The sequence below is a fragment of the Neofelis nebulosa genome, chromosome 3 (genome assembly GCF_028018385.1).
Source record: "Neofelis nebulosa isolate mNeoNeb1 chromosome 3, mNeoNeb1.pri, whole genome shotgun sequence".
In the NCBI taxonomy this organism is placed as follows: domain Eukaryota; kingdom Metazoa; phylum Chordata; class Mammalia; order Carnivora; family Felidae; genus Neofelis; species Neofelis nebulosa.
Genome location: NC_080784.1, coordinates 75590694 through 75614796, shown reverse-complemented (window position 1 = coordinate 75614796; position 24103 = coordinate 75590694). Strand labels below are relative to the sequence as shown.

The 24103-nt window shown below is 41.6% G+C and overlaps 1 protein-coding gene and 1 long non-coding RNA gene across 13 annotated transcripts in view; one reads left to right on the top strand and one right to left on the bottom strand.

Moving 5' to 3' along the window:
• Window positions 1-24103, top strand: part of TRIM2 (tripartite motif containing 2) — a 159771-nt gene that overhangs the window by 105585 nt on the left and 30083 nt on the right. For 11 of the 12 annotated variants that reach the window (XR_009259253.1, XM_058721132.1, XM_058721134.1 and 8 more), the window contains exons 3-6: window positions 4011-4248; window positions 17824-17975; window positions 19151-19331; window positions 20192-20915. Coding sequence is in view for 11 of the 12 variants with exons in the window: in XM_058721132.1 (XP_058577115.1) it covers window positions 4011-4248; window positions 17824-17975; window positions 19151-19331; window positions 20192-20915 (1295 nt within the window). In the remaining variant the exon portion in view is untranslated. The remainder of the gene's footprint in view (window positions 1-4010; window positions 4249-17823; window positions 17976-19150; window positions 19332-20191; window positions 20916-24103) is intronic. The other variant, XM_058721135.1, reaches the window with a different exon arrangement.
• Window positions 4004-19155, bottom strand: LOC131506975 (uncharacterized). Its single transcript, XR_009259254.1, has 3 exons — window positions 18176-19155; window positions 4828-4956; window positions 4004-4346 (listed from the first exon to the last, which is right to left on the bottom strand). It is a non-coding gene; the product is annotated as an uncharacterized LOC131506975 (long non-coding RNA).

Below are 24103 nucleotides of genomic sequence, written 5' to 3'. Positions count from 1 at the left end.
TTTTTTTAAAAAAGATACTTCAGAAGACACATACTAATGGCACATTTGAACATAAAGATGTTGCAGATGAAGAAAAAAACTATGTGTATGAAATAATTATAAATTACCTGAACATGTAATTTGCTATATATGAAAACACATTTCTTTATCCTTCTTAGTTTTTTCCATTGAGTTAATCAGTTATCAAAATACATCTTTACTTTCTCGTTTAACTTAGCACATAAGCAATTAAGCAGATAAAGTTTGTTAGTAATTAGTTTATCTGTGTCCTAATTTAAGTATTTCCCTAGTAAGGTTATATTTTTTTTTCTTAAAAATAAATATAGCAATTGTGTTTTATAGCATTGTGTTAAATATATTTTCTATTATTAAATATACATAATTAAAATGCTTTAATTCTTGTTATAGAATAGGAAGTGGTGTTTCCAATGGCTTCAAATCAGTGCTAATTATATTTACCATCCATTTTTAAATATACATTTGTTAAAGTTGATTTACTTTGTAAGATCTCAGGTGCAACAGAATAACCATATCCATGCTGGTGATGGATAGACAGAGAAGGTGGATTTGTTACTGGCCGTTGTGTTTTTTTTGTTGCTTTTTAGGGGGTTCTTTTGGTGTGTGTGTGTGTGTGTGTGTGTGTGTGTGTGTGTGTAGAGTTTCTGTTTGTTTTAGTAGTGGTATATAGGGCACTAGCACTTTTCACTTTATTTATTTTACACTTTGGTGCATTTTGTAATTTATAGTCCAAAATGACTAAATGGAGAGTGACTTCCCCCCCTCACTCAATGAATCTAGCTAAAACATGAATACCAGCTAATTGTCCCTGTGTCTCTGGGCTCACATGGTAAGATCATTATTTGATTTGCAGCAGTTGGCCTCTTCATATACAACACTGAGAGGCACTCAGTCTGAGCCTGGCAGAGCCTCCTATTCCCCGTGTTCAGTTCCCAGGCAGTGCGTTGTTTGGCTCCCATTTACGTGCTCTGACAGGTGAGAAGCAACGGTTTTGGGCTGTCCTGGGTCTGCCTCACGCCCTCTCAGTTGGGTCTCACCCAGTCTACTTCTGTTCCTCCATCTAATGGCCGGTGGTAGAGATTTTCCAGAGCCTACCACAGCAAGTCCCTGTGGAATGCATGGAATGGGTTTTGAGAAGGTCACAGTGGTCGCAATATGGAGAATATTAGAGGATAGAGGATACAAGGGTGGGCGACAGTGCATAGAGCCACTGCAGAAACCCAAGAAAGGCTGGTGTAAAGCAGATGATGAGAACTGGAAATGTTGGAAGGTATTTAGGAATTTCCAGCCTTTGGTGATGGGTTGGATGTGGAATATGAAGGACAGTTACTGTTTTCAGCATGGCTCCATCATTCCTAGATGAATGGATGGAGGTGCTGTTTGTTGAGATGGAAAGAGGACCCAGTTTGGGGAAAGAACATAGCTTTGGTTTTGGACATGTTGAGTCTTAGAGCTTGTGCGACATCTAAGAGGAGATGCCAAGAAAGCAGTTGGTGTAGAGATTAGGGGCTCAGAGGAGACGTTTGTGGAAGGAATAGAAATGTGGGAGTGTTGTGTTTATAGCCCTGCACATGGATATGATGTCCCACGGAGAGAGGGGTGCTAATGACAGAGTCTGGACTGGCCAGTAGAAAACCAAGAGCAGACAGAAGGAGAAGGAGGACCAAGTGAGTGTGCTATCACAAGCAAGAGAAGATAAAGTTTCAAAAAAGGAGAGGTGGGAGGCAGCGGTCACATTTAATGAGTGGTACTGGGAAGGATAGGAGTGAAAAATGTCTATGGTCTGGATTTGGATGCCCTCGGTGACCTTAGCAAAAGCTATTCTGTTTCTGGTATTGATTCAGTGCTAGGTACTTCTGTGACATAGGAAAGTCCATTAACCTCCTTGATGGCATTTTCCTTATCTACATAATATGGGGAATGAGACGAAATCAGAAGTTTTTGAATTTCGTTTGGCAGAGCAACAGGGAAACATTATGTAGAGTAGTTATATAGAACTTAGGTTCTGGTGCTTAAGAACCTGAGTCGCCTGGGTTTGAACTCCTGCTCTGCCCTTGACCACTGGAGTTCTGAGAGCAGGCAACTTTGCTTCTCTCAGCCTGTGTTTCCTCGGGTGTCTAAAGTACATACTTCAGGGGCACCTGGGTGGCTCAGTTGGTTAAGTGTCTGACTCTTTGTTTCAGCTCAGGTCATGATCGCACGGTTTGTGTGTTTGAGCCCTACATCGGGCACTGCACTGAGAGTGGGAAGACTGCTTGGGATTCTCTGTCTCCCTGTCTCTCTGCCCCTCCCCACCCCCCTCTCTTTCTCAGAATAAATAAACATTAAAACATAAGTAAATAAAGTACCTACTTCATACGGTTTTTGCAAGTACTGTGAATCTAGTGAGCAGGATCTATATAAGTCATTACTAGCAATGCATTTTGCTAATTAAATGAATTAAGTTGATGCCTTTTGGGGCGCCTGGGTGGCGCAGTCGGTTAAGCGTCCGACTTCAGCCAGGTCACGATCTCACGGTCTGTGAGTTCGAGCCCCGCGTCAGGCTCTGGGCCGATGGCTCGGAGCCTGGAGCCTGTTTCCGATTCTGTGTCTCCCTCTCTCTCTGCCCCTCCCCCGTTCATGCTCTGTCTCTCTGTCCCAAAAATAAATAAAAAACGTTGAAAAAAAAAATTTTTTTTTTAAAAATAAATTAAAAAAAAAAAAGTTGATGCCTTTTGAGGAGAGGCAAGAAGAGATCATGTTGGTATGACTCTGGGTGTCCTATCCCTGCTTCAAACAAAACATTTCCACTGGGAGGTGTTTTTTTTTTTTTTTTTTTTTTAAGGTTTATTCATTTTTCAGAGACAGAGACAGAACATGAGGTGGGGAGAGGCAGAGAGAGAGAGAGAGACACAGAATCTGAAGCAGGCTCCAGGCTCTGAGTGTCAGCACAGAGCCCAACATGGGGCTTGAACCCACAGACCGTGAGATCATGACCTGAGCTGAAGTCAGAGAGATGCCTAACCAACTGAGCCACCCAGGCGCCCCTCCACTGGGAGGTGTTTTTAACATGGGAGATCTGCTTATGCTTTTGTATGCAACTATGTGTATGAAATAATTAAAAATTAACTGAATATGCAATTTGCTATATATGAAAACACATTTCTTTATCCTTCTTGAGTAGTTGTTCCATTGAGTTAATCAGTTATCAAAGTACATCTTTACCTTCTTATTTAACTTAGCACATGAGCAATTTCACATATGAAGTTTGCTAGTAATTACTTTACCTGTGGCTTAATTTAAGTATTTCAACAGTAAGAGAAAACTTCAACCTGTTTCTCCCCATTGTAAAAATCCACAAATCTGTGAACATGACACTGGATATTGTAGAGCAATGCTTCACAACCTTTTTAAATTTTTTTTTTAATGTTTATTTATTTTTAAGAGAGAGAGAGACAAAGTGTGAGCGGGGAGGGGCAGAGAGAGAGGGAGACGCAGAATCCGAAGCAGGCTCCAGGCTCTGAGCTGTCAGCACAGAGCCCAACACAGAGCTTGAACTCACAAACTGTGAGATCATGACCTGAGCCAAAGACGCTTAACTGACTGAGCCACCCAGGTGCCCCCTGCAACCTTTAATGGGCATATAAATCACCTGATTCAGACTCACCAGGCCTGGAGGAAGACCTAAGATTCTGCACTTCTTCCAAGTTCCCCGGAGAGGCCAATGCTGCTCATTTGGGGCAAGGTTCCCCAGAACACTACCAAAGTCAATGATGTTACTCTTTTCCTTGAGGGTTATCCTTTGCCTGATCAGTTGATAGGGGCGCGGGAGTACACATTACCTCTTGGTTGCTGAAATCTTATTTTCCTAGAAAAGGAAACTACACAGGGAGTTTCTGCAAAGTAGCCCATGTAGGTGCAGAGAATGTATGGTACCTGTGAGAAGAGGTGGTCCTGCTCTTGCTCGAGAGCCCACTGTGCTGACAGTCCACCTGCTTCTGCTCCCGCAACAGGTGCCTGCAGAACTACATTCCCGCCCACAGTCTAACCCTCTCCTGCCCAGTGTGCCGCCAGACCTCCATCCTGCCCGAGAAGGGGGTGGCCGCGCTCCAGAACAACTTCTTCATCACGAACCTGATGGACGTGCTGCAGCGAACTCCCGGCAGCAACGTTGAGGAGTCCTCCATCCTGGAGACGGTCACCGCTGTGGCTGCCGGAAAGCCTCTCTCTTGCCCAAACCACGATGGAAATGTAAGTGAGCGGATTGCAGACGCGGCCTGGGGGCATGACTGCTTTGATTTGGGTAGGCTTCGGGCAATCAGAGGTTATACGCCAAAGCAGAACTCCACCTGGAAAATGAGTAATTAGAAGGCATTTTTAGCAGTGCTCAGGCTATTTTGCCTGCTTACTTGGTCTGATCAAATTCATTTAAATGATCAGATCGATCTTCATTGTGTCTATTAGCATGTATTATTAGTTTCCCCAGGAGAGCAAACCCATAACTATTTGCACAGTGGGTATTCTTGACCCACTATATAGTAAATTCTGGATAAAGATTAAAAATAGATACGTGCTGCAAATTGAGAATGATTATTCAAATATTAATTAATTACAGCTCTTTGTTTTTCTTTTGAGAGAAATTTTTCTCCTGCTCCATTAGGCCCTAATCCTTAATAATAAATAGAATTTTAAGATGTGTGAATCCTTGACAATAGATTCTAGATTTTGAATTCAAGCGTATTTTCTGCTACTAGCAAGCATAATAGGTGATATAAACTTAGGAGAACGTGTGTGTACCATTAAATAACTGATTCACAATAGCTATGTCACCTGAAGAGGCCGCATTGTACAAGAGCACTGGCTTTGGATTTCAACTGCCTGGTTCAAACCCCGCTCTTCAACTTATTCCTGTGTCAGCTTTGGCACGTTTATTAAGCTCTCTGTGTCTCACTTTCTCATCTGTAAAGAAGAAGTAATAACTGTATTTACTAGGGACCCCTGAGTGGCCCAGTCGGTTAAGCATCCAACTTTGGCTCAGGTCATGATCTCGCGGTTTGTGAGTTCCAGCCCCGCGTCGGGCCCTGTGCTGACAGCTCGGAGCCTGGAGCCTGCTTTGGATTCTGTGTCTCCCTCTCTCTCTCTGCCCCTCCCCCGCTTAGACTCTTTTTCTCTCTCAAAAATAAATAAACATTAAAAAAATTAAATAATAGTATTTACTGCATGGGATTACTTGGAGAAGTAAATGTTTAAGTAATATAAAGCATTATAGTAAGCTCTTGATAAATGTTAGCTATGAAGATTATTTCTCATCAGTGACTATTCACTTTTTTCTTTGTAATGGCCACTTCAAAAGTATTAGAAGCTGCTTATAATAGAAGGCATGGGTCTAGTAAAACCACTATCAAGCAAGCTATTAATTGTTGGAGCAAAGGAATAATTATTAGCCATGACTATCGTTTGTTGACCTCATTTCATGCCACTCTCTCTGCCCACCACACGGCAGCCTCACTGGCCTAGAACTTGCCAAGTGGCTTCCCACCTTGGGGCTTGATTATTCTCTGTGCCTTCTGCCCAGAATGCTCCCTGGCTAGCTCACCCTCATCCTTCATGTCTCTGCTCAACTTGCTCCCACACAGAGCAGTCTTCTGTAACTGAGGCAAACCAACCTCTGACACCCACTTATTAGCCATTACATCACTGCCTGGATTTCCTTCCTGGCATCCACCATGCTCTGCTTGCCTTCATCTGTGTATTTGTTGATCTTCTGGCCTTACTTTTAGAAAGTGAGCTCCAGAAGGTCAGGGACCATGTTCACCATTATGTTGCTAGCACTAAGCGCAGTATCTTCTACATGGAAATGTAGAAACAAACAGAGACTGTCTGTCCTGAACTTGCTCTAACAAGGAATCAGCCACCGTCACTTCTGTTTTGGCAGAGACTCAAAGGCAGGCAGAGGAGTGGGAAAGCTCTACCGCAGACAAAAGGGAAAGCTTTAGGGATGCGCTGTTTGGAGGCTGTTGGCATGGGGAAGCTGGAGACAGAGAGACAGAGCATGAGTGAGGGAGGGGCAGAGAGAGAGAGGGAGACACAGAATCCGAAGCAGGCTCCAGGCTCTGAGCTGTCAGCACAGAGCCCCACATGGGGCTTGAACTCATGAACTGTGAGACCATGACCCAAGCCAAAGTTGGACGCTCAGCCGACTGAGCCACCCAGGCGCCCCTACATATCTTTAATTAATTATTTAATTGAAAGCACATCAGGCTGTCAATAGCCACGGTTTCCCATGCAGTGTACTCCAAGGGAGAATTACCATGTAAGTTTTGTAAAGGAAACTTTAAATGGTGCCTTCAATTAGTTGAGCATTCTTTTTTTTTTTTTTTTTTTTTATTTTTTATTTTTGGGACAGAGAGAGACATAGCATGAACGGGGGAGGGGCAGAGAGAGGGAGACACAGAATCGGAAACAGGCTCCAGGCTCCGAGCCATCAGCCCAGAGCCTGACGCGGGGCTCGAACTCACGGACCGCGAGATCGTGACCTGGCTGAAGTCGGACGCTTAACCGACTGCGCCACCCAGGCGCCCCAAGTTGAGCATTCTTCTTACAACCATTTCTCACACTGGCTCTCCCTGAGGCTGTCTTCTCCTAGAGGAGCTCTAGCTCAGCTCAGGTCATGATCTCATGGTTTGTGGGATCAAGCCCTGCGTCGGGCTCTGTGTTGACAGTGCAGAGCCTGCTTGAGATTCTCTCTCCCTCTCTCTCTGCCCCTCCCCCTGCTCTCTCTCCAATGCTCTCTCTCTCGCTCTCTCACAAGATAAATAAATAAATGTTTATTAAAAAAATGAAAGGAGTTCAATTCAAAAAGCTAGGGAAAACAACAAAGTAAATATATGGAACATGAAATAATAGAGATAAACTTGGTTTGAAAGTAATAAAACAATTGAGTTAATAAACCTAAGAGCTGGTTTTTTTAATTAGTGAAATAATTTGATATCTGGTAAAACAAAAAAGGGAAAATATATCAAATTAGGACTCTAACAAAGAGATAGCAGTACAGGTAAAAGGAATATTTTAGAACAAATATATCAATGCTAGGTGCTAAAGGCTAATATACTTGAAAGTTTGAACGAAATGGATGATTATCTAGGAAACTGGAAGTGATCAAGAAAACCCGAGTAGGCTGCTAATTTTGCAAGAAACTGGTAAAACTTTATTTGAAACCTAATTCCTTCAAAACAAATATGTGTAAAACAAATATGATTCATAGTGTGGTCTGCATCTTAAGAAAAGATAGAAAACTCCCTAATTCACTCGTGATATACTCATAACTTTAATACCAAAATCTAGTGAAGACAGAAAAAGAAAACTATTAATCACTCAGTTCATGAAAATAACTGTAAAATTCTTAATTAAAATACCCCAACAAATCCTTACTATGTAAGAATTAAGAATCAGGAAAAACATGAACATCACAAAAGAATTAAGAGTTAGGAAATATGAACATCACAAAAGAAAATGGGCAGAGAACTCAGAAAATTCACAGAGGACATATAAATGGCTAATAATAGTATGAGAGATGTCAAGCTTCACAAATAATCACATCTTTTCAAATTGATTTTTAAAGATAATAAGCAGTGCTGATGAGGATATGGGGAGATGTTTTCATTTGCTGTGGGTGGGAGGGTAAATTGCTCTTCAGAAAGTTTATCTCAGTTTGTCGAACTATAATGAGTGTTTTACACAACTTCCTGTCCTTTAATTCAGTAATTCCACTAGTAGAAATATTTCTAAGGAAATAGCTGGAGAAAAGAATGAAGATATAAGAATGTTCATTGAAAATTTTAGATTAGAGTAAAAATTAGAAATAATCTGAATGTGCAATATTAGGGAAATGGCTAAATTATGGTAAGTCCGTACACCTGACTCTTGGGTAGCCATTAAAATTGATGGTTTGGTAACAGATGACATTTATGCTAATATGTGGGTATGCTTGTATGTTTACATAGACTTTCATTTTTTAATTAGTCATTCCACACTGTATATTCAGTATAGAAAGGAGAAGGGTATAGAAGCAATAGAGACCCTTGGATGCCACCAGCTGCTAAGCAGAATCTGTCTTAGAGATGCTGATTCCAGCAAAGTTAAAGAATCCTTTAGGTTAAAACTTCCCTTTGTCTCTCTCCAAATGCATCACATCAAATCCACTAAAATTTAGATCTATCTAGAATTTGAACCTCCTTAAGGTAGATGAAGCTATTTAAAGTATGTTTTGGCTGATTTCTCTTTGCTGGGTCATTATGATTCTTTGGAATCATAAAATTTATAAACCAGCAAGAGGTCTTGGAAATTAACAGCGTGTGCCTTGAATCGTTCTATTGTTTTATCATAGATTGTAGTTCACTGCTGCTGCTTTGAAACAGGGGTCCTCATTGCATATTCAAGCCAAATGCATGCAATATTGCAGATAAATTGCTGCAGTTAATTGCCATGGGTAAATCTTTAAAAACAATTCAAGCATCTGAAGGTTAATAAAATTGGGTAATTAACAATAAAGCAGGATGTTGTCCTCATAAACTGCCTGGTGCTGATTAGCACATGTGGATGAAAGCCTGTCATTTACTTTAAGTGCTGTGACACTCTCTGTCTTCTAATTAAACTGCCATGGCTGCATTGTCCAAATACAAAGAAAAATGGGAATAATGGTCAGTGATTTAAGAGGTTCTTTGCACGTAAAGCAGACATTTGAGCTCATGCCTCACGGTCCCAGAACCGCAAATGATCATTAAACCTTGTTATGGCTTGCTTAGGCACCTTACTAACAAGGATGTTAAGAGGTACAAAGAAGAGATCCTCATTAAGAATGCCCTATCACTAACACGTCCCCACTTCCACAATCCTCAGGGCTGTTCCAAGGCCCTGACCACCCTTTCTAGCATGTTAGTAGTGCATATGGTCTTGCCTTGTCATCTTCACAAGTAGTGTCTACCTGTCAACAAAAATAAGCTAGTCCTGGCCTCTGGCCCAGCCGCCCCCAAGAACAAACACCAGTATTATCTCACTCAAGATGGATGAGCTCAGCTGAGTCTCACGCTTGACGCAATTAACTCTCAGCTTGAGTCAAAGCTGCCAGATCCTGAGCACAAACATTTGGGAATGACTAGTTGTTCACACTTTAGAATGATTTTAGGGCCTTTGTTTCCAAGAAACACTTAGGATTCCAAACCAGGGACAATCACCTATGTGTGTAGCTCTCTCTTCAAAGATGCATTTTTTTAAAGTAATTAATGCAATTTTCTAAAATTAATTTTTTTTTTTAATTTTTTTTTTTTCAACGTTTTTTATTTATTTTTGGGACAGAGAGAGACAGAGCATGAACAGGGGAGGGGCAGAGAGAGAGGGAGACACAGAATTGGAAACAGGCTCCAGGCTCCGAGCCATCAGCCCAGAGCCTGATGCGGGGCTCGAACTCACAGACCGCGAGATCGCGAGATCGTGACCTGGCTGAAGTCGGACGCTTAACCGACTGCGCCACCCAGGCGCCCCTCTAAAATTAATTTTTTAATTAAGGGAAAATTCACATAACATAAAATGAAACAGTTTAACCATTTAAAAGTATACAATTCAAGGGCACCTAGGTGGCTCAGTCAGTTAAGCACCTGACTTTGGCTCAGGTCATGATTGAGGTTCACGAGTTCGAGCCCCACATCAGACTCTGTGCTGACAGCTCAGAGCCCGGAGACTGCTTCGGATTCTGTGTCTCCCTCTCTCTCTGCCCCTCCCCCACTCACACTCTGTCTCTGTCTCTCAAAAATAAATAAAAACATGTAAAAAAAATTTTTTAAAGTATACAATTCAGTCTTTTTTAGTGTATTCAAGAGGTTGTGTAAGTATCACCACTAGTTCCAAAACTTTTTCATCATGCCACTCCCCATTCCCCCCTACCCCTAACCCCTGGCAATCACCAGTATGCATGTTATCTCTGCAAGATTTGGCCATTATAGACATTTAATACAAATCAGTCGTAAATTATGTGGCCTCTTGAGTCTGGCTTCTATTACTCAGGATGTTTTCAAAGTTCATCTATATTGTACCATATGGCCAAACTTCATGTCTTTTTATGACTAAAATAATATTCCATTGTCTGGATATACCACAATTTATTTGTCCATTCATTAGTTGATGGATATTCATGTTGTTTCCACTTTGGGGCTATTATGAATAGTGCTATGAACATTCATGTACAAATTTTTGTGTGGATGTATGTTTATAGTTCTCTTGGGTGTATACCTAGGAATTGAATTCCTGGGTCCCATGGTAATTCTGTATTTTACTTTTGAGGAGCCACCAAACTGTTTTCACAGTGATTGTGCCAGTTTACATTCCCACTAGCAAAGTATAAAAGTTCTGATTTTTCCACATTTCCACCAACACTTGTTATTATCTGACTTTTTGAGTCTAGCCACCCGAATCAGTATAAAGTATCTCATAGTTGTTTTGATTTGGATTTCCTTAGTGACTAATAATATTGAGCATAATTTTTTGTGTGTGCAAATTGGCCATTTGTATATTTTCTTTGGAGAAATGTCTATTCAAGTCCTTTGCCAGTTTTTTGAATTGGGTTCTTGAGTTGTAGGGTTTCTTTATATGTTCTGGATACTACATCCTTATCAGATATATGAATCGCAAATATTTCTCCTATTCTTTTCACTTTCTTTTTTTTAAAGATTTTATTTTTAAGTAACCTCAACACCCAACATGGGAGTCGAACTCACAACCCCGAGATCAAGAGTTGCATGCTCTACTGACTGAGCCAGACAGGTGCCCCTCTTTTCACTTTCTTGATAGTATCTTGATAGTACCCTTCATCCACAAGATTTTATTTTGATGAAGTCCAATTTATCTATTTTTTCTTGTTGCTTGTGCTTTTGGTGTCATATCTAGAAAACCATTACCTAATCAAAGGTCATAAAGGTTTACTCCTATGTTTTCTTTTCTAGGAGTTTTATAGTTTTAGCTCTTACATTTAGGTTGTTAATCTATTTTGAGATAATTTTTGTATGTAGAGTGAGGTAAGCATTCCACTTCATTCTTTTACATGTGGATATCCAGTTGTCTTGGCATCATTTGTTGAAAAGACTGCTTTTCTCCATTGAGTGATCTTGGCACCCTTGTCAAGAATCAGTTGACCATAAATATATGGTTTAATTTCTGGACTGTCAATTCTATTCCATCTATCTATATGTCTGTCCTTATGCCAGTAACACAGTGTTCTGATTACTCTATCTTGGTAATACCTTTTGAAATTTAGAAGTCGAAGTCTTCCAATTTTTTTTTTTTTTTCAAGATGCTTTGGCTATTCAGACTCCCATGCAATTCCATCTGAATTTTGAGAATAGTTTGTTCACTTTTGTGGAAAAAGGATGCTTGAATTTTGATAGGTATTTCACTGAATCAGTAGATCGATTTTGGGAATGTTGCCCTCTTAACAGTATTAAGTCTTCCTATTCATGAGCATGGGATATCTTTACATTCATTTCCATTATTTAGGTATTCTTTACTTTCTTTCAACAATGTTTTGTAGAAGTCAGTGTACAAGTCTTACTCCTTCTTGGTTAAATGTATTCTTAAGTATTTTATATTCTTTTTGATGCTACTATAAATGGAATTATCTTGATTTCATTTTTGGATTGTTCATTGCTAGTGTATATAAATACAACTGATTTTTGTTTGGTGATCTTGTATCCTACAACTTTGCTGGATTCATTTGTTAGGCCTAATATTTTTGTGGGGGTGGGGGTTGGTGTATTCTGTAGAGTTTTCTGTATATAAGTTCATATCATCTCTGAATAGAGAAATTCTAACTTCTTCCTTTCCAATTTGGATGCATTTTATTGCTTTTTCTTGCCTAAATGCCCTGGTTAGAATATCTAGTACATTGCTGAATATAAATGGCAAGAGTCAACATCTTTGTCTCATTCTGTATCTTAGGGGGTTAACATTAGGTATGATGTTAGGTATAGGATTTTTATAGATACCTTTTATCAAGTTGAGGAACTTTTCTTCTATTTCTAGATTGATAAGTGTTTTGTTTTTTTTTTAATTTTTTTTTTTAACATTTATTTATTTTTGAGACAGAGAGAGACAGAGCATGAACAGGGGAGGGGCAGAGAGAGAGGGAGATACAGAATCTGAAACAGGCTCCAGGCTCTGAGCGGTCAGCACAGGGCCTGATGCGGGGCTCGAACTCACGGACCGTGAGATCATGACCTGAGCCGAAGCCGGACACTTAACCGACCGAGCCACCCAGGCGCCCCGATAAGTGTTTTTATCACGAAATGGTGTTGGAAATTGTCAAATGTTTTTTTCTGCCTCAATTGAGATGACCATGTGGAGTTTTTTCCCCCTTTATTCTATTGGTGTGGTGTATTACATATGTTGATTTTTGTATGTGAACTACCTTTGCAGTCTTGGGATAAACTCCACTGGACCATATTGTATAACCCATTTTATATGTAGCTTGATTCACTTTACTAGTATTTTGTTAAGGATTTTTGCATCAATCTTCATAAGGGATATGAACTTTACTGGTGATGTTTTTTGGCTTTTGTGTTAGGGGATTGCTAGCCTAATAGAATAAGTTAGGATATGTTTCCTCCTCTTCTATTTTTTGAAGAATTTGGAAGGATTGATGTTAATACTTCTTTTTTTTTATTTTTTTTATTTTTTAATATATGAAATTTATTGTCAAATTGGTTTCCATACAACACCCAGTGCTCATCCCAAAAGGTGCCCTCCTCAATACCCATCACCCACCCTGCCCTCCCTCCCACCCCCCATCAACCCTCAGTTTGTTCTCAGTTTTTAACAGTCTCTTATGCTTTGGCTCTCTCCCACTCTAACCTCTTTTTTTTTTTTTTTTTTCCCTTCCCCTCCTCCATGGGTTTCTGTTACGTTTCTCAGGATCCACATAAGAGTGAAACCATATGGTATCTGTCTTTCTCTGTTTGGCTTATTTCACTTAGCATCACACTCTCCAGTTCCATCCACGTTGCTACAAAAGGCCATATTTCATTTTTTCTCATTGCCACGTAGTATTCCATTGTGTATATAAACCACAATTTCTTTATCCATTCATCAATTGATGGACATTTAGGCTCTTTCCATAATTTGGCTATTGTTGAGAGTGCTGCTATAAACATTGGGGTACAAGTGCCCCTATGCATCAGCACTCCTGTATCCCTTGGATAAATTCCCAGCAGTGCTATTGCTGGGTCATAGGGTAGGTCTATTTTTAATTTTCTGAGGAACCTCCACACTGCTTTCCAGAGTGGCTGCACCAATTTGCATTCCCACCAACAGTGCAAGAGGGTTCCTGTTTCTCCACATCCTCTCCAGCATCTATAGTCTCCTGATTTCTTCATTTTGGCCACTCTGACTGGCGTGAGGTGGTATCTGAGTGTGGTTTTGATTTGTATTTCCCTGATAAGGAGCGACGTTGAACATCTTTTCATGTGCCTGTTGGCCATCCGGATGTCTTCTTTAGAGAAGTGTCTATTCATGTTTTCTGCCCATTTCTTCACTGGGTTATTTGTTTTTCGGGCGTGAAGTTTGATGAGCTCTTTATAGATTTTGGATACTAGCCCTTTGTCTGATGTGTCATTTGCAAATATCTTTTCCCATTCCGTTGGTTGCCTTTTAGTTTTGTTGGTTGTTTCCTTTGCTGTGCAGAAGCTTTTTATCTTCATAAGGTCCCAGTAATTCACTTTTGCTTTTAATTCCCTTGCCTTTGGGGATGTGCCGAGTAAGAGATTGCTACGGCTGAGGTCAGAGAGGTCTTTTCCTGCTTTCTCCTCTAAGGTTTTGATGGTTTCCTGTCTCACATTCAGGTCCTTTATCCATTTTGAGTTTATTTTTGTGAATGGTGTGAGAAAGTGGTCTAGTTTCAACCTTCTGCATGTTGCTGTCCAGTTCTCCCAGCACCATTTGTTAAAGAGACTGTCTTTTTTCCATTGGATGTTCTTTCCTGCTTTGTCAAAGATGAGTTGGCCATACGTTTGTGGGTCTAGTTCTGGGGTTTCTATTCTATTCCATTGGCCTATGTGTCTGTTTTTATGCCAATACCATGCTGTCTTGATGATTACAGTTTTGTAGTAGAGGCTAAAGTCTGGGATTGTGATGCCTCCTGCTTTGGTCTTCTTCTTCAAAATTACTTTGGCTATTCGGGGCCTTTTGTGGTTCCATATGAATTTTAGGATTGCTTGTTTTAGTTTCGAGAAGAATGCTGTTGCAATTTTGATTGGGATTGCATTGAATGTGTAGATAGCTTTGGGTAGTATTGACATTTTGACAATATTTATTCTTCCAATCCATGAGCAGGGAATGTCTTTCCATTTCTTTATATCTTCTTCAATTACCTGCATAAGCTTTCTATAGTTTTCAGCATACAGATCTTTTACATCTTTGGTTAGATTTATTCCTAGGTATTTTATGCTTCTTGGTGCAATTGTGAATGGGATCAGTTTCTTTATTTGTCTTTCTGTTGCTTCATTGTTAGTGTATAAGAATGCAACTGATTTCTGTACATTGATTTTGTATCCTGCAACTTTGCTGAATTCATGTATCAGTTCTAGCAGACTTTTGGTGGAGTCTATCGGATTTTCCATGTATAATATCATGTCATCTGCAAAAAGCGAAAGCTTGACTTCATCTTTGCCAATTTTGATGCCTTTGATTTCCTTTTGTTGTCTGATTGCTGATGCTAGAACTTCCAGCACTATATTAAACAACAGCGGTGAGAGTGGGCATCCCTGTCGTGATGTTAATACTTCTTTAAATATTTGGCAGAATTCATCAGTGAAGCGATCTGGTCATGGGCTTTCTATATTGAACATTTTTGGAATACTGGTTCAATATCCTATTATAGGTATATTCGCATTTTCTATTTCTTCTTTGGGTCAGTTTTATTAGTTTGTGTGTTTTTAAGAATTTGTCCATTTTATCTATGTTATTCAATTTGTTGGCATACAACTGTCCTTAGTATCCTGTTTGTCAATTTTTTTGATCTTTACAAAGAACCGACTTTTGGTTTCATTGATTTTCTCTACTGTGTTTCTGTTTTCTATCTTATTTGTCTCCACTTTCATCTTTATTATTTTCTTTCTTTTTGTTTTGGTTTTGATTTGTTCCTCTTTTTTGGTTCTTTAAGGTCGAACCTTAGGCTATATTGATTTAAGATTTTTCTTCTTTTTAAACTAGGCATTTACATCTAAAATTTTGCTCTGAGAACTCTCTCATAAGTTTTGGTATATTGTGTTTTCATTTTTGCTCATCTCAAAGTATATTCTAATTTCCCTTGTGATTTCTTCTTTGACTCAATGTGTAAGAGTAAGTTATTTAATTTTCATATATTTGTTAATTTTCCAGATTTCCTTCTATTATTGATTTCTAATTTGATTTCATTGTGGCTAGAGAAAATATTTGTATGACTTTAATCTTTTTAAAACTTATTGAGAGTTTTTTACCCAATATGTGGTCTACTCTGGAGAACGTCCTATGTGTTCTTGACAAAAATGTGTATTCTGTTAGTGAATAGAGTGTTCTATATGTCTGTTAGGCCTAGTTGGTTTATAATTCTCAAACTTTCTATTTCCTTATGGATCTTCCATCTAATTGTTCTATTAATGAAAGTGGGGTACTGAGATCTGCAACTATTATTGCTGAACTATTCATTTCTCCCTTCAATTCTGTCAGTTTTTGTTTCATATATTTGGGGGCTCTGTTGTTGGATACATATTTGTTTATAATTGTTATATCTTCTCAATGAATTTATCATCTTATAGTTACATAATGTCCTCTTTTGTCTGTTGTGACAACTTTTGTCTTAAAATCTATTTTGTCTCAGAATAGCCACTCCAGTTCTCTTCTGACTACTATTTGCATGGAATATCTTTTTCTACCCTTTTAATTTTAATGTATTTGTGTCCTTGACTCTAAAATGTGTCTTTTATAGACAGCATTCAATTCATTCATTGAGTAGTTTTTGAATACTTACTTTGTGTAAGGAATTAGGCTTTTTGTAAGAGAGTTCCTGTGCTCAGGAACTTAAAACCTTATAAATATTTCATAAACTGGGGTATAAATAAAAGTGCTTTGGTAGGAGGATTCACTTTATGAAAATCCACTAACCTTTAATAAGACTTATGCCATTTAAAAATTTGTTTTAATGTTTAATTTTGAGAGAGAGAGAGCGAGAGCGGGGGATGGCAAAGGGAGAGAGGGAGACGCAGAATCTGCAGCAGCCTCCAGGTTCTGAGCCGTCAGCACAAAGCCAGATGCAGGGCTCAGACTCACGGGTGGTGAGATCATGACCCGAGCCGAAGTTAGACGCTTAACCAACTGAACCACTCAGGTGCCCTGATGCCATTTTCTGTACATGTGTTATACTTCAAGAAAAAGATCCCTCCAAGAGTATCTTGGGAATTCAAAATTATTTTCAGCCGAGAGAATAGGGAAATGCCTTCCCAAGGAAACTGACTTAATAGGCTTTGTGTTATATTGTTACTGAGAGTTCATCATAATCAGGATAAGGTACCTTTATTTTCCTATAAGCTGGTGATATCACCATCACCATCATCATCATCATTGCTGCTGCTACATCATGCCAGTGCCACATCTGAGTTCTTTGTGCAGTTTTGAGTTCTAGGTTACTATTATCATCTCCATTTGACAAAGGAAAATTTGAGGTTACATAAGTGGTAACCTTTACATAAGGGGTAGAGCCAGGATACAAATTTTTCAGTACAGCTTATATCTCTTTTTTCTTTAATGTTTATTTATTTTTGAGAGAGAGAGACAGAGTGTAAGCGGGGGAGGGCAGAGAGAGAGAGAGAGAGAGAGAGAGAGAGAGGAAGACACAGAATCTGAAACAGGCTCCGGGCGCTGAGCTGTCAGCACAGAGCCCGATGCGGGGCTTGAACTCATGAACCGTGAGATCGTGACCTGAGCTGAAGTTGGACACTTAGCCGACTGAGCCACCCAGGCACTCCGGCTTGTCTCTTATAGAAAGAGTATCAGTTCTCAAAGTATGGTCCAGGAACCCTCATGGGTCCCCCAACCCTTTGTGGGGGTGGGTTGGCAGTCCATAAGATCAAAACTGTATTTAAAATAATACTAAGACATTATGTGCCTTTTTCACTCTTGTTCTCTCAAGTGTGTACAGTGGAATTTTCCAGAGACAACATGATGTGTGCAATCACAACAGATATAATGCAGAAGCAGATATGAAAATCCAGCTGTCTACTATTAACCCAGACGCTGAAGAAAATTTTTTAAGTGGAAAACAATGCCATTATTGTCACAAAATTTCTTGTTTTTCAAAATACAGTTATTTTTCATGTTTTATATTATTCATGTTAACATTGAGTGGGCTTATTATTGCTTTTACTTTTTAAAATTTTTGTTTCAGTTTTTAATATATCTATAGATACAATGCACATAAATAAAAGCACTTTGGAGTCCTCAATAGTTTATAGAGTGGCAAAGGGTCCTAAGATCAAGAAGTTGGAGCATCGCAGCCGCTCACTGTTCTGCTCTAGGGGAGTAACCACAGAAAATCTGGCTTTGTGGCCACCGCTGCAGCTTGGCCCACCTCTGTTTGAGACCTGGCACTTAAAAATGTATCCTTCCTTTTCTTCTGTGAAACTGGACATACCGCCTACATCCTGGGAAAGCTGTGAGAATGAAATGAGAGGATGCCTACTACAGGCCTAGTGCCCAGTAAGCCCTCAGTTAGTGGCCTTGAACCTGGAATTGTTTTTGTGTTACCTGCAGGTGATGGACTTTTACTGCCAGTCTTGTGAGACCGCCATGTGTCGAGAGTGCACTGAGGGGGAGCACGCAGAACACCCCACAGTCCCCCTCAAGGATGTGGTAGAGCAACACAAGGCCTCACTCCAGGTCCAGTTGGATGCCGTCAACAAAAGGTGCACACACCTCCCCCTGGCTGTCTTGTGTGAGGCTTGGCCTCCCGATCTCTTGTCTCCGTGGGCTCATGCTCCCTAAATAAATTCTCCTTTGTGTGTCTGTAGTCATGAACCCCAGCAAGTGATTAGGATCACCCCCTACCCCTTGGTCAAATTCCAACGCCCTTATGTTAAGAGGGGTGGCATTTTTGTTTCAGTACCTTAGGATGATTAAGTGAATAAAATACATTCCAGGAAAATGCTCTCAGCAGATCTTCTGAAATTCATGCCTGAAACCAGGCTCTCTGAGGAGCCTTTCTTGGCTGCTCTTCTTGACGTATACAGGACCATTGTGTTTACTGTCATTGGCTCCTCTCTGTTTGAGCCCAGCAAATGGTACTGATCAGTGATTGCTCGATTTTCCTTATGTTTTCCTGCTTCCAGGCTTTCTCTTTGGCATGGAAATGAGGGAACAGAGTAGCTGTGTGATACAAAAGAAAGACCAAAGAGAGGAAATAAACAACCAGCTGAAAGTAAATCTTGTCACCAATAGTTGTAATGAGAAAAGTGTGGTTATTCTATAATAATTAAAGGAACTTGGAAACTTGAAAAATGTTCTCAGGAAACTGAATTTGGATAAGTTTTTCATATGATTAGGATAAAACTAATTAGGATTAGCTATACATTTAGAACCTGGTTCTCAATTGTGGGTAATTACGCATACCCCCAGGAGACATTTGACAATGCCTGGAGACAGTTTGGTGTCATAACTTGGGGGGGGGGGGTTGCTGCTGTTGGCATATGGTAGAAGACAGGATGCTGTTAAACATCCTATAACACACAGGCTAGTCCCCTGTAACAAAGAAGTATGTGACCAACAATATTATAGTGTTAAGTTTGAGAAGGCTTGATTCAGAGTGAGGAGAAGCCATGGGGTTCAGAGAGCCTCAAGGCTTTGTGCCATCAATTAGTAAAATTAGATGACTGAACACTTGAAGTACACATGGACCCTCAGAGTCTCTTCTCTCAAAGGCAGTAATTATGTCATGTCTTATTCATTCTGTTCTTCAGTTATTACTTTTTAAAGATAATGAAAGGCAAAGAAAATATTTTTTTGACAAAACATAGTGTTTAGGTAGATGTTTTGCTATTTCTGGGTTGATGCTAAATAATGATCTTTAATGACTGTCCTCTAGGCTCCCAGAAATAGATTCTGCCCTTCAGTTCATCTCAGAAATCATTCATCAGTTAACCAACCAAAAGGCCAGCATTGTGGATGACATCCATTCTACCTTTGATGAGCTCCAGAAGACTTTAAATGTGCGCAAGAGCGTGCTGCTTATGGAACTGGAAGTCAACTATGGCCTCAAACATAAAGTAAGATTCCAGCCATTTTTGTAGATAATCCTGTAAGAGACATGATACCCCCGGTATTTCACTGCACCAGCTTACTGTGTTCTAAGAACAGCAAAGGGGACTTGGATGGGTCCTTAAGTGTCACTGTTTTATGATAAACAGTTTTCATTTCATGGCACACCCAGCTATTTTTTCCTTCCTCTTTCTGGCAAACTTCTATGATTCTGTAACCTTAAGTACCAATTTATGATTTGACACAAGGCAAGAATGAATATAAAGTAATGCTTTCAGGATTTAGGGTTAAACTGGATTATTTTCCTTCCTTAAGTTATAATGTCTAATAGTCTCTTAATTGCTCTCTCATCCACACCAACCTGTTAGTCAACTTCAAAGTGAACCCTGACTGCAGCCTTTATAACATGTCCAGTCACAAAACCAGGGATCAAAAGCTTCTGCTATTCGGGTGTGGAGAGTTTTGTTTGGTTTCTGTTCCTTTGGGTGGTAACAGGGGAATTTAGGACATTACAGAGAGATACTGAATAATTAATAGTTCAGATGCCAGGCATAGCAATTTGTTTTCCCGGCTCCTGGTGGTGACGTTTCTGCTTGTCCCTAGCAAAAACACATGACCCAAGAAATATGTGTGTGGGAGAGTCTGGGCGAGGCGGAAGGGAACGAGAAGGTACTGCGAATGCAATTCAGAATCCTGCATTAGAAGCTGGTTCAGTGGGCCAAATTAAATACCACTTGCGGAGAACCACCGGCGGGGGCAGGTGCAGGACGCGGTAGCCGCCCGCGGAGGGCGCTGCCCCGGCGCGCCAAGCGCGCACCATGCAGTGAGCTGAGAAGCGCTCACCCGGCCTCGCTTTTTGACCCCACAGGTCCTTCAGTCGCAGCTGGATACCCTGCTCGAGGGGCAGGAGAACATAAAGAGCTGCAGCAACTTCACCGCGCAGGCCCTGAACCATGGCACGGAGACGGAGGTGCTGCTCGTGAAGAAGCAGATGAGCGAGAAGCTGAACGAACTGGCCGACCAGGATTTCCCGCTGCACCCGCGTGAAAATGATCAGCTGGATTTCATCGTGGAGACCGAAGGGCTCAAGAAGTCCATCCACAACCTCGGGACGATCTTAACCACCAACGCCGTCGCCTCCGAGACGGTGGCCACGGGCGAGGGGCTACGGCAGACCATCATCGGGCAGCCCATGTCCGTTACCATAACGACCAAGGACAAAGACGGGGAGCTGTGCAAGACCGGCAACGCCTACATCACGGCGGAGCTGAGCACGCCCGACGGCAGCGTGGCGGACGGAGAAATACTCGACAACAAAAACGGCACGTACGAGTTTTTGTACACTGTCCAGAAGGAAGGGGACTTTACCCTCTCTCTGCGACTCTACGACCAGCATATCCGAGGCAGCCCGTTCAAGCTGAAGGTGATCCGGTCGGCCGACGTGTCTCCCACCACCGAGGGCGTGAAGAGGCGCGTTAAGTCCCCAGGGAGCGGCCATGTCAAGCAGAAAGCGGTGAAGAGACCCGCGAGCATGTACAGCACTGGGAAACGAAAAGAGAATCCCATCGAAGACGATCTGATCTTCCGAGTGGGTAAGGAGAAAGCATCGCCGCGCCGGTGCCTGAGCGTTGCTTTGGTTACGGGGCAGCTGGGAAAGTGTTGTTGCAAACGGGAACGTTGCAGGTCAGGGCTTGTACCTGACCGTGTTGGGAGACACCGGTGTATGTTATCGGGTGAGCTTATGCAGCCTTCTTCGGAGATTTTATGATTGATTTTCCCCTTCTCCTCCCTCCTTCTCCTGCCCTTTTTTCTTTGTCTTCTGCCTCCCTCTTCCCCTCCTTCCCTTCCCCCTTGCCCATTAGCCTCTCTCCCTTCCTCCTTCTCCCCCCCAAGTCTTCCCCACCCAGTCTTTTCTCCTCCCTTGTTCAGCTGTTTTCCCCCTCTCTCTCCAACTCCCCCTCCTCCCTAAGCCTTCCCCCTTCCCCCTCCTTCCTCCTCTCCCCCCACCCCTCTCTCCCCATTTTCTTCGCTCCCCCTACCCCCTCCTCCTTTGTAACACAAGTGCTACAAATTAATTGTCGAGAATTAGAAGCCGAAAATAAGCAAAAAGAGAAATAGAAAAATCACAGTACTCACAATCCGGAAGTTTTAAAGGAAATGTTGGCAATCTCACCCCCACCCCCACCCTTCCATAGGAATGTCTTTAGAGTGCTCCTCCCTAACCCAAAGGCAGAGGGATCGTTGATTGTTGTATCAGATAACTTCATTGCTTCTCTGACATATGCCAGTTCTGGCCGCGCTGTGGGCAGAAGGTCGGATGCCTCCCTATCACTGTTTCTGCAATGTAAGGGCTGGGGGTGCGGGGCTGGATGCATTGTAAATTGTGGTCACTTTCAGCTGGGTGTAGCTGGAGAGCAGACCCAAAGAGGGGAGGGTGGGTGGAAATCTGGAGAATGGAATGGGGTTGGGGCAGAAGCATGAGGTTTTAGGATAAGCCAATAGATTTTGAGAATGCAAATCTCAAATTCCCTTGTTTGGTTTATTGCCTCTGATTTTTTTTTAACTGTTTATTTTCTCAGTAGAAAGCAGACTAAATGTAAATATCAATAGCCTTTGTAATTCTTAAGAAAAAAGCCTACATTTTAGTTAATGTTTCCAAAAGTAGCTCCATCCTGTTTATCTATCTGCTTCTTAAGTCCTGCGTTGCAACACCTCTTAAGAGGTGCTGCCCAGTATATTAACTGACACACCTTGCCTCTGGGTCAAGTAGATTGGGGAGACCTTGGCCTCATTGAAGGAAAGAGCCTTTTTTTTTTTTTTTTTTTTTTAAACTGCAGAACCTTTAGAATCTACCAGTGTTCACTGGTAGTCTCCGAGGCAAGGGAGGGATAACAGGCAGCACTTCCACCAGACTTTTCCAAGCAGAGAACTTTTTCCATGGAACATCTTGGGAAACCCAGGCTCCTTGGAACATTCTTGGGCAGAGCGGCTCTGTGCTAATACTTTTGGCGGAGTCTTGTAAAGGCCATGACAGGATATGTAACTTGTCTGGTCCGAGCATGGAGGCCCTCCTACGTGCACTGGCCATACGTACAGTGTGGGTGCAGAATCTGTAGCTACACCTGCAAAGCAGAATGGATGAGCTGGGGCGGGGGTGGGGTTAGGAGCCTCCCAGGTCCACCACTCCAGTTCTGCCACTTACTTGAACTGAGGGCAGGTCTCTCACCTTGTCTGTGTTCCCGTTTCCATGTCCATAAAATTAAAATACACAAATATCTGCTTCTCAGAACTGTTCTGAGTTTCAAGCTTAATGCCTGGTATGTTGGAGGAGCTAAATAAACGAGAACTATCGGATTTGCACATGGCAAATGAAGGTCATTAGATTTTCCCTACCACCTTTTCTTAAAAAACAAAAAACTTACCTCCCTGCTGCCCACTGATCTCCTCCATTGAGAACACGCTCAGTCACCTGTTCAACCTTTACCCCATCGCCCCCCCCCACCCCCTGCCCCAGCCAGTGACCTCAGTCTGCTTACCCCAGCAGTGTGCCAAGTAGAAAAAGGCAAAGATCTGGGTCTGAACTCTAATTCTTTTCAACAGTTGAGCAAGTAGCTTACCCTTTCTGAACTCAGTGCTCAATTACTGGTAGCTATTATTTTCCTATTGTTATTAATTTTAATCTCCATCATCTCCACCTGTGGTTTTCACTCGATGTACCTCTGAGGGTGTTGTTTCCCCCCAATAATATTGATTTTGAATTCCCAGCTCCTGCCCCAGGAGAAGGAGGTATACTCTTCTTGCCTCCTACCCGTTGAGAATTCACTGGTGATTCACTGGGCCTGGTGGGAAAGCGTTTTAATTGTTTAAACATCTGTAAAGAGCTTAGAACAATGCCTGACATACAGCGCTAGGTCTGAATTTATTCACAAAGTAAAGATGCTGTCTTAGTTTGCAAGGGTTGCCATAACAAAATGCCATAGCCTGGGTGCGTTAAACAAAGGGGATTTATTTTCTCACAGTTCCGGAGGCTGAAAGTCCAAGATCAAGGTGGTGCCAGAGTTGGTTACCTGTGAGACCACTCTCCCTGTCTTCTAGACGGGCGCCTTCTTGCTGCTTCGTCTTTATATAGTTGTGCCTCTATGCATGCATATTCCTGGTGTTTCCTTCTCTTCCTGTGAGGACACCAGTTATATTGGATTAGGGCCTCACCCTCATGGTCTCCTTTGGGAGATGTTAAGCATCTATTATGTAGGGGCAGAAAGGAAGGCAGGTCTTATAGCCTATTTCTCCTTAACTTTATGCTCTTATCCAGAGTCTAGCCAAAAGGCACCACTCACTGTGCAATAATACAGCTCCAAAAGCATATCTAGAGCACCTGGTACCTGCTAGGCACTACGCCAGGTGATGGGAGTATATAGATGAAAGAAATGAGATCTCCTCCCTCAAGGAGCTTTCAGTCTGGGGTGACAGATGTATGACCACCTAACTCTCATACCATGCGTTAGGTGATGGAAAGCTACAAAAACGAGAAAGAATTTAAAGGAGGACCCGAACAAAGAGGAGGAGTTGTCGAGGTTGACAGGTGGAAGTGGCATTCCAGGTAGGAGCATCAGCGTGGGGAGGAAAGGAAAGGTGAAGAGGAGTGAACATGACTGATGTTTCCGAGGGACACGTCCTGTGAGCAGATGCAGGGGGTGCAGAGAGAGAGGGATGGAAGTGGTGAGGGCACTTGCTGGAGGTGAGGCTGGACAAATCAGTGTTGAGCCCACCGCACCGGGCA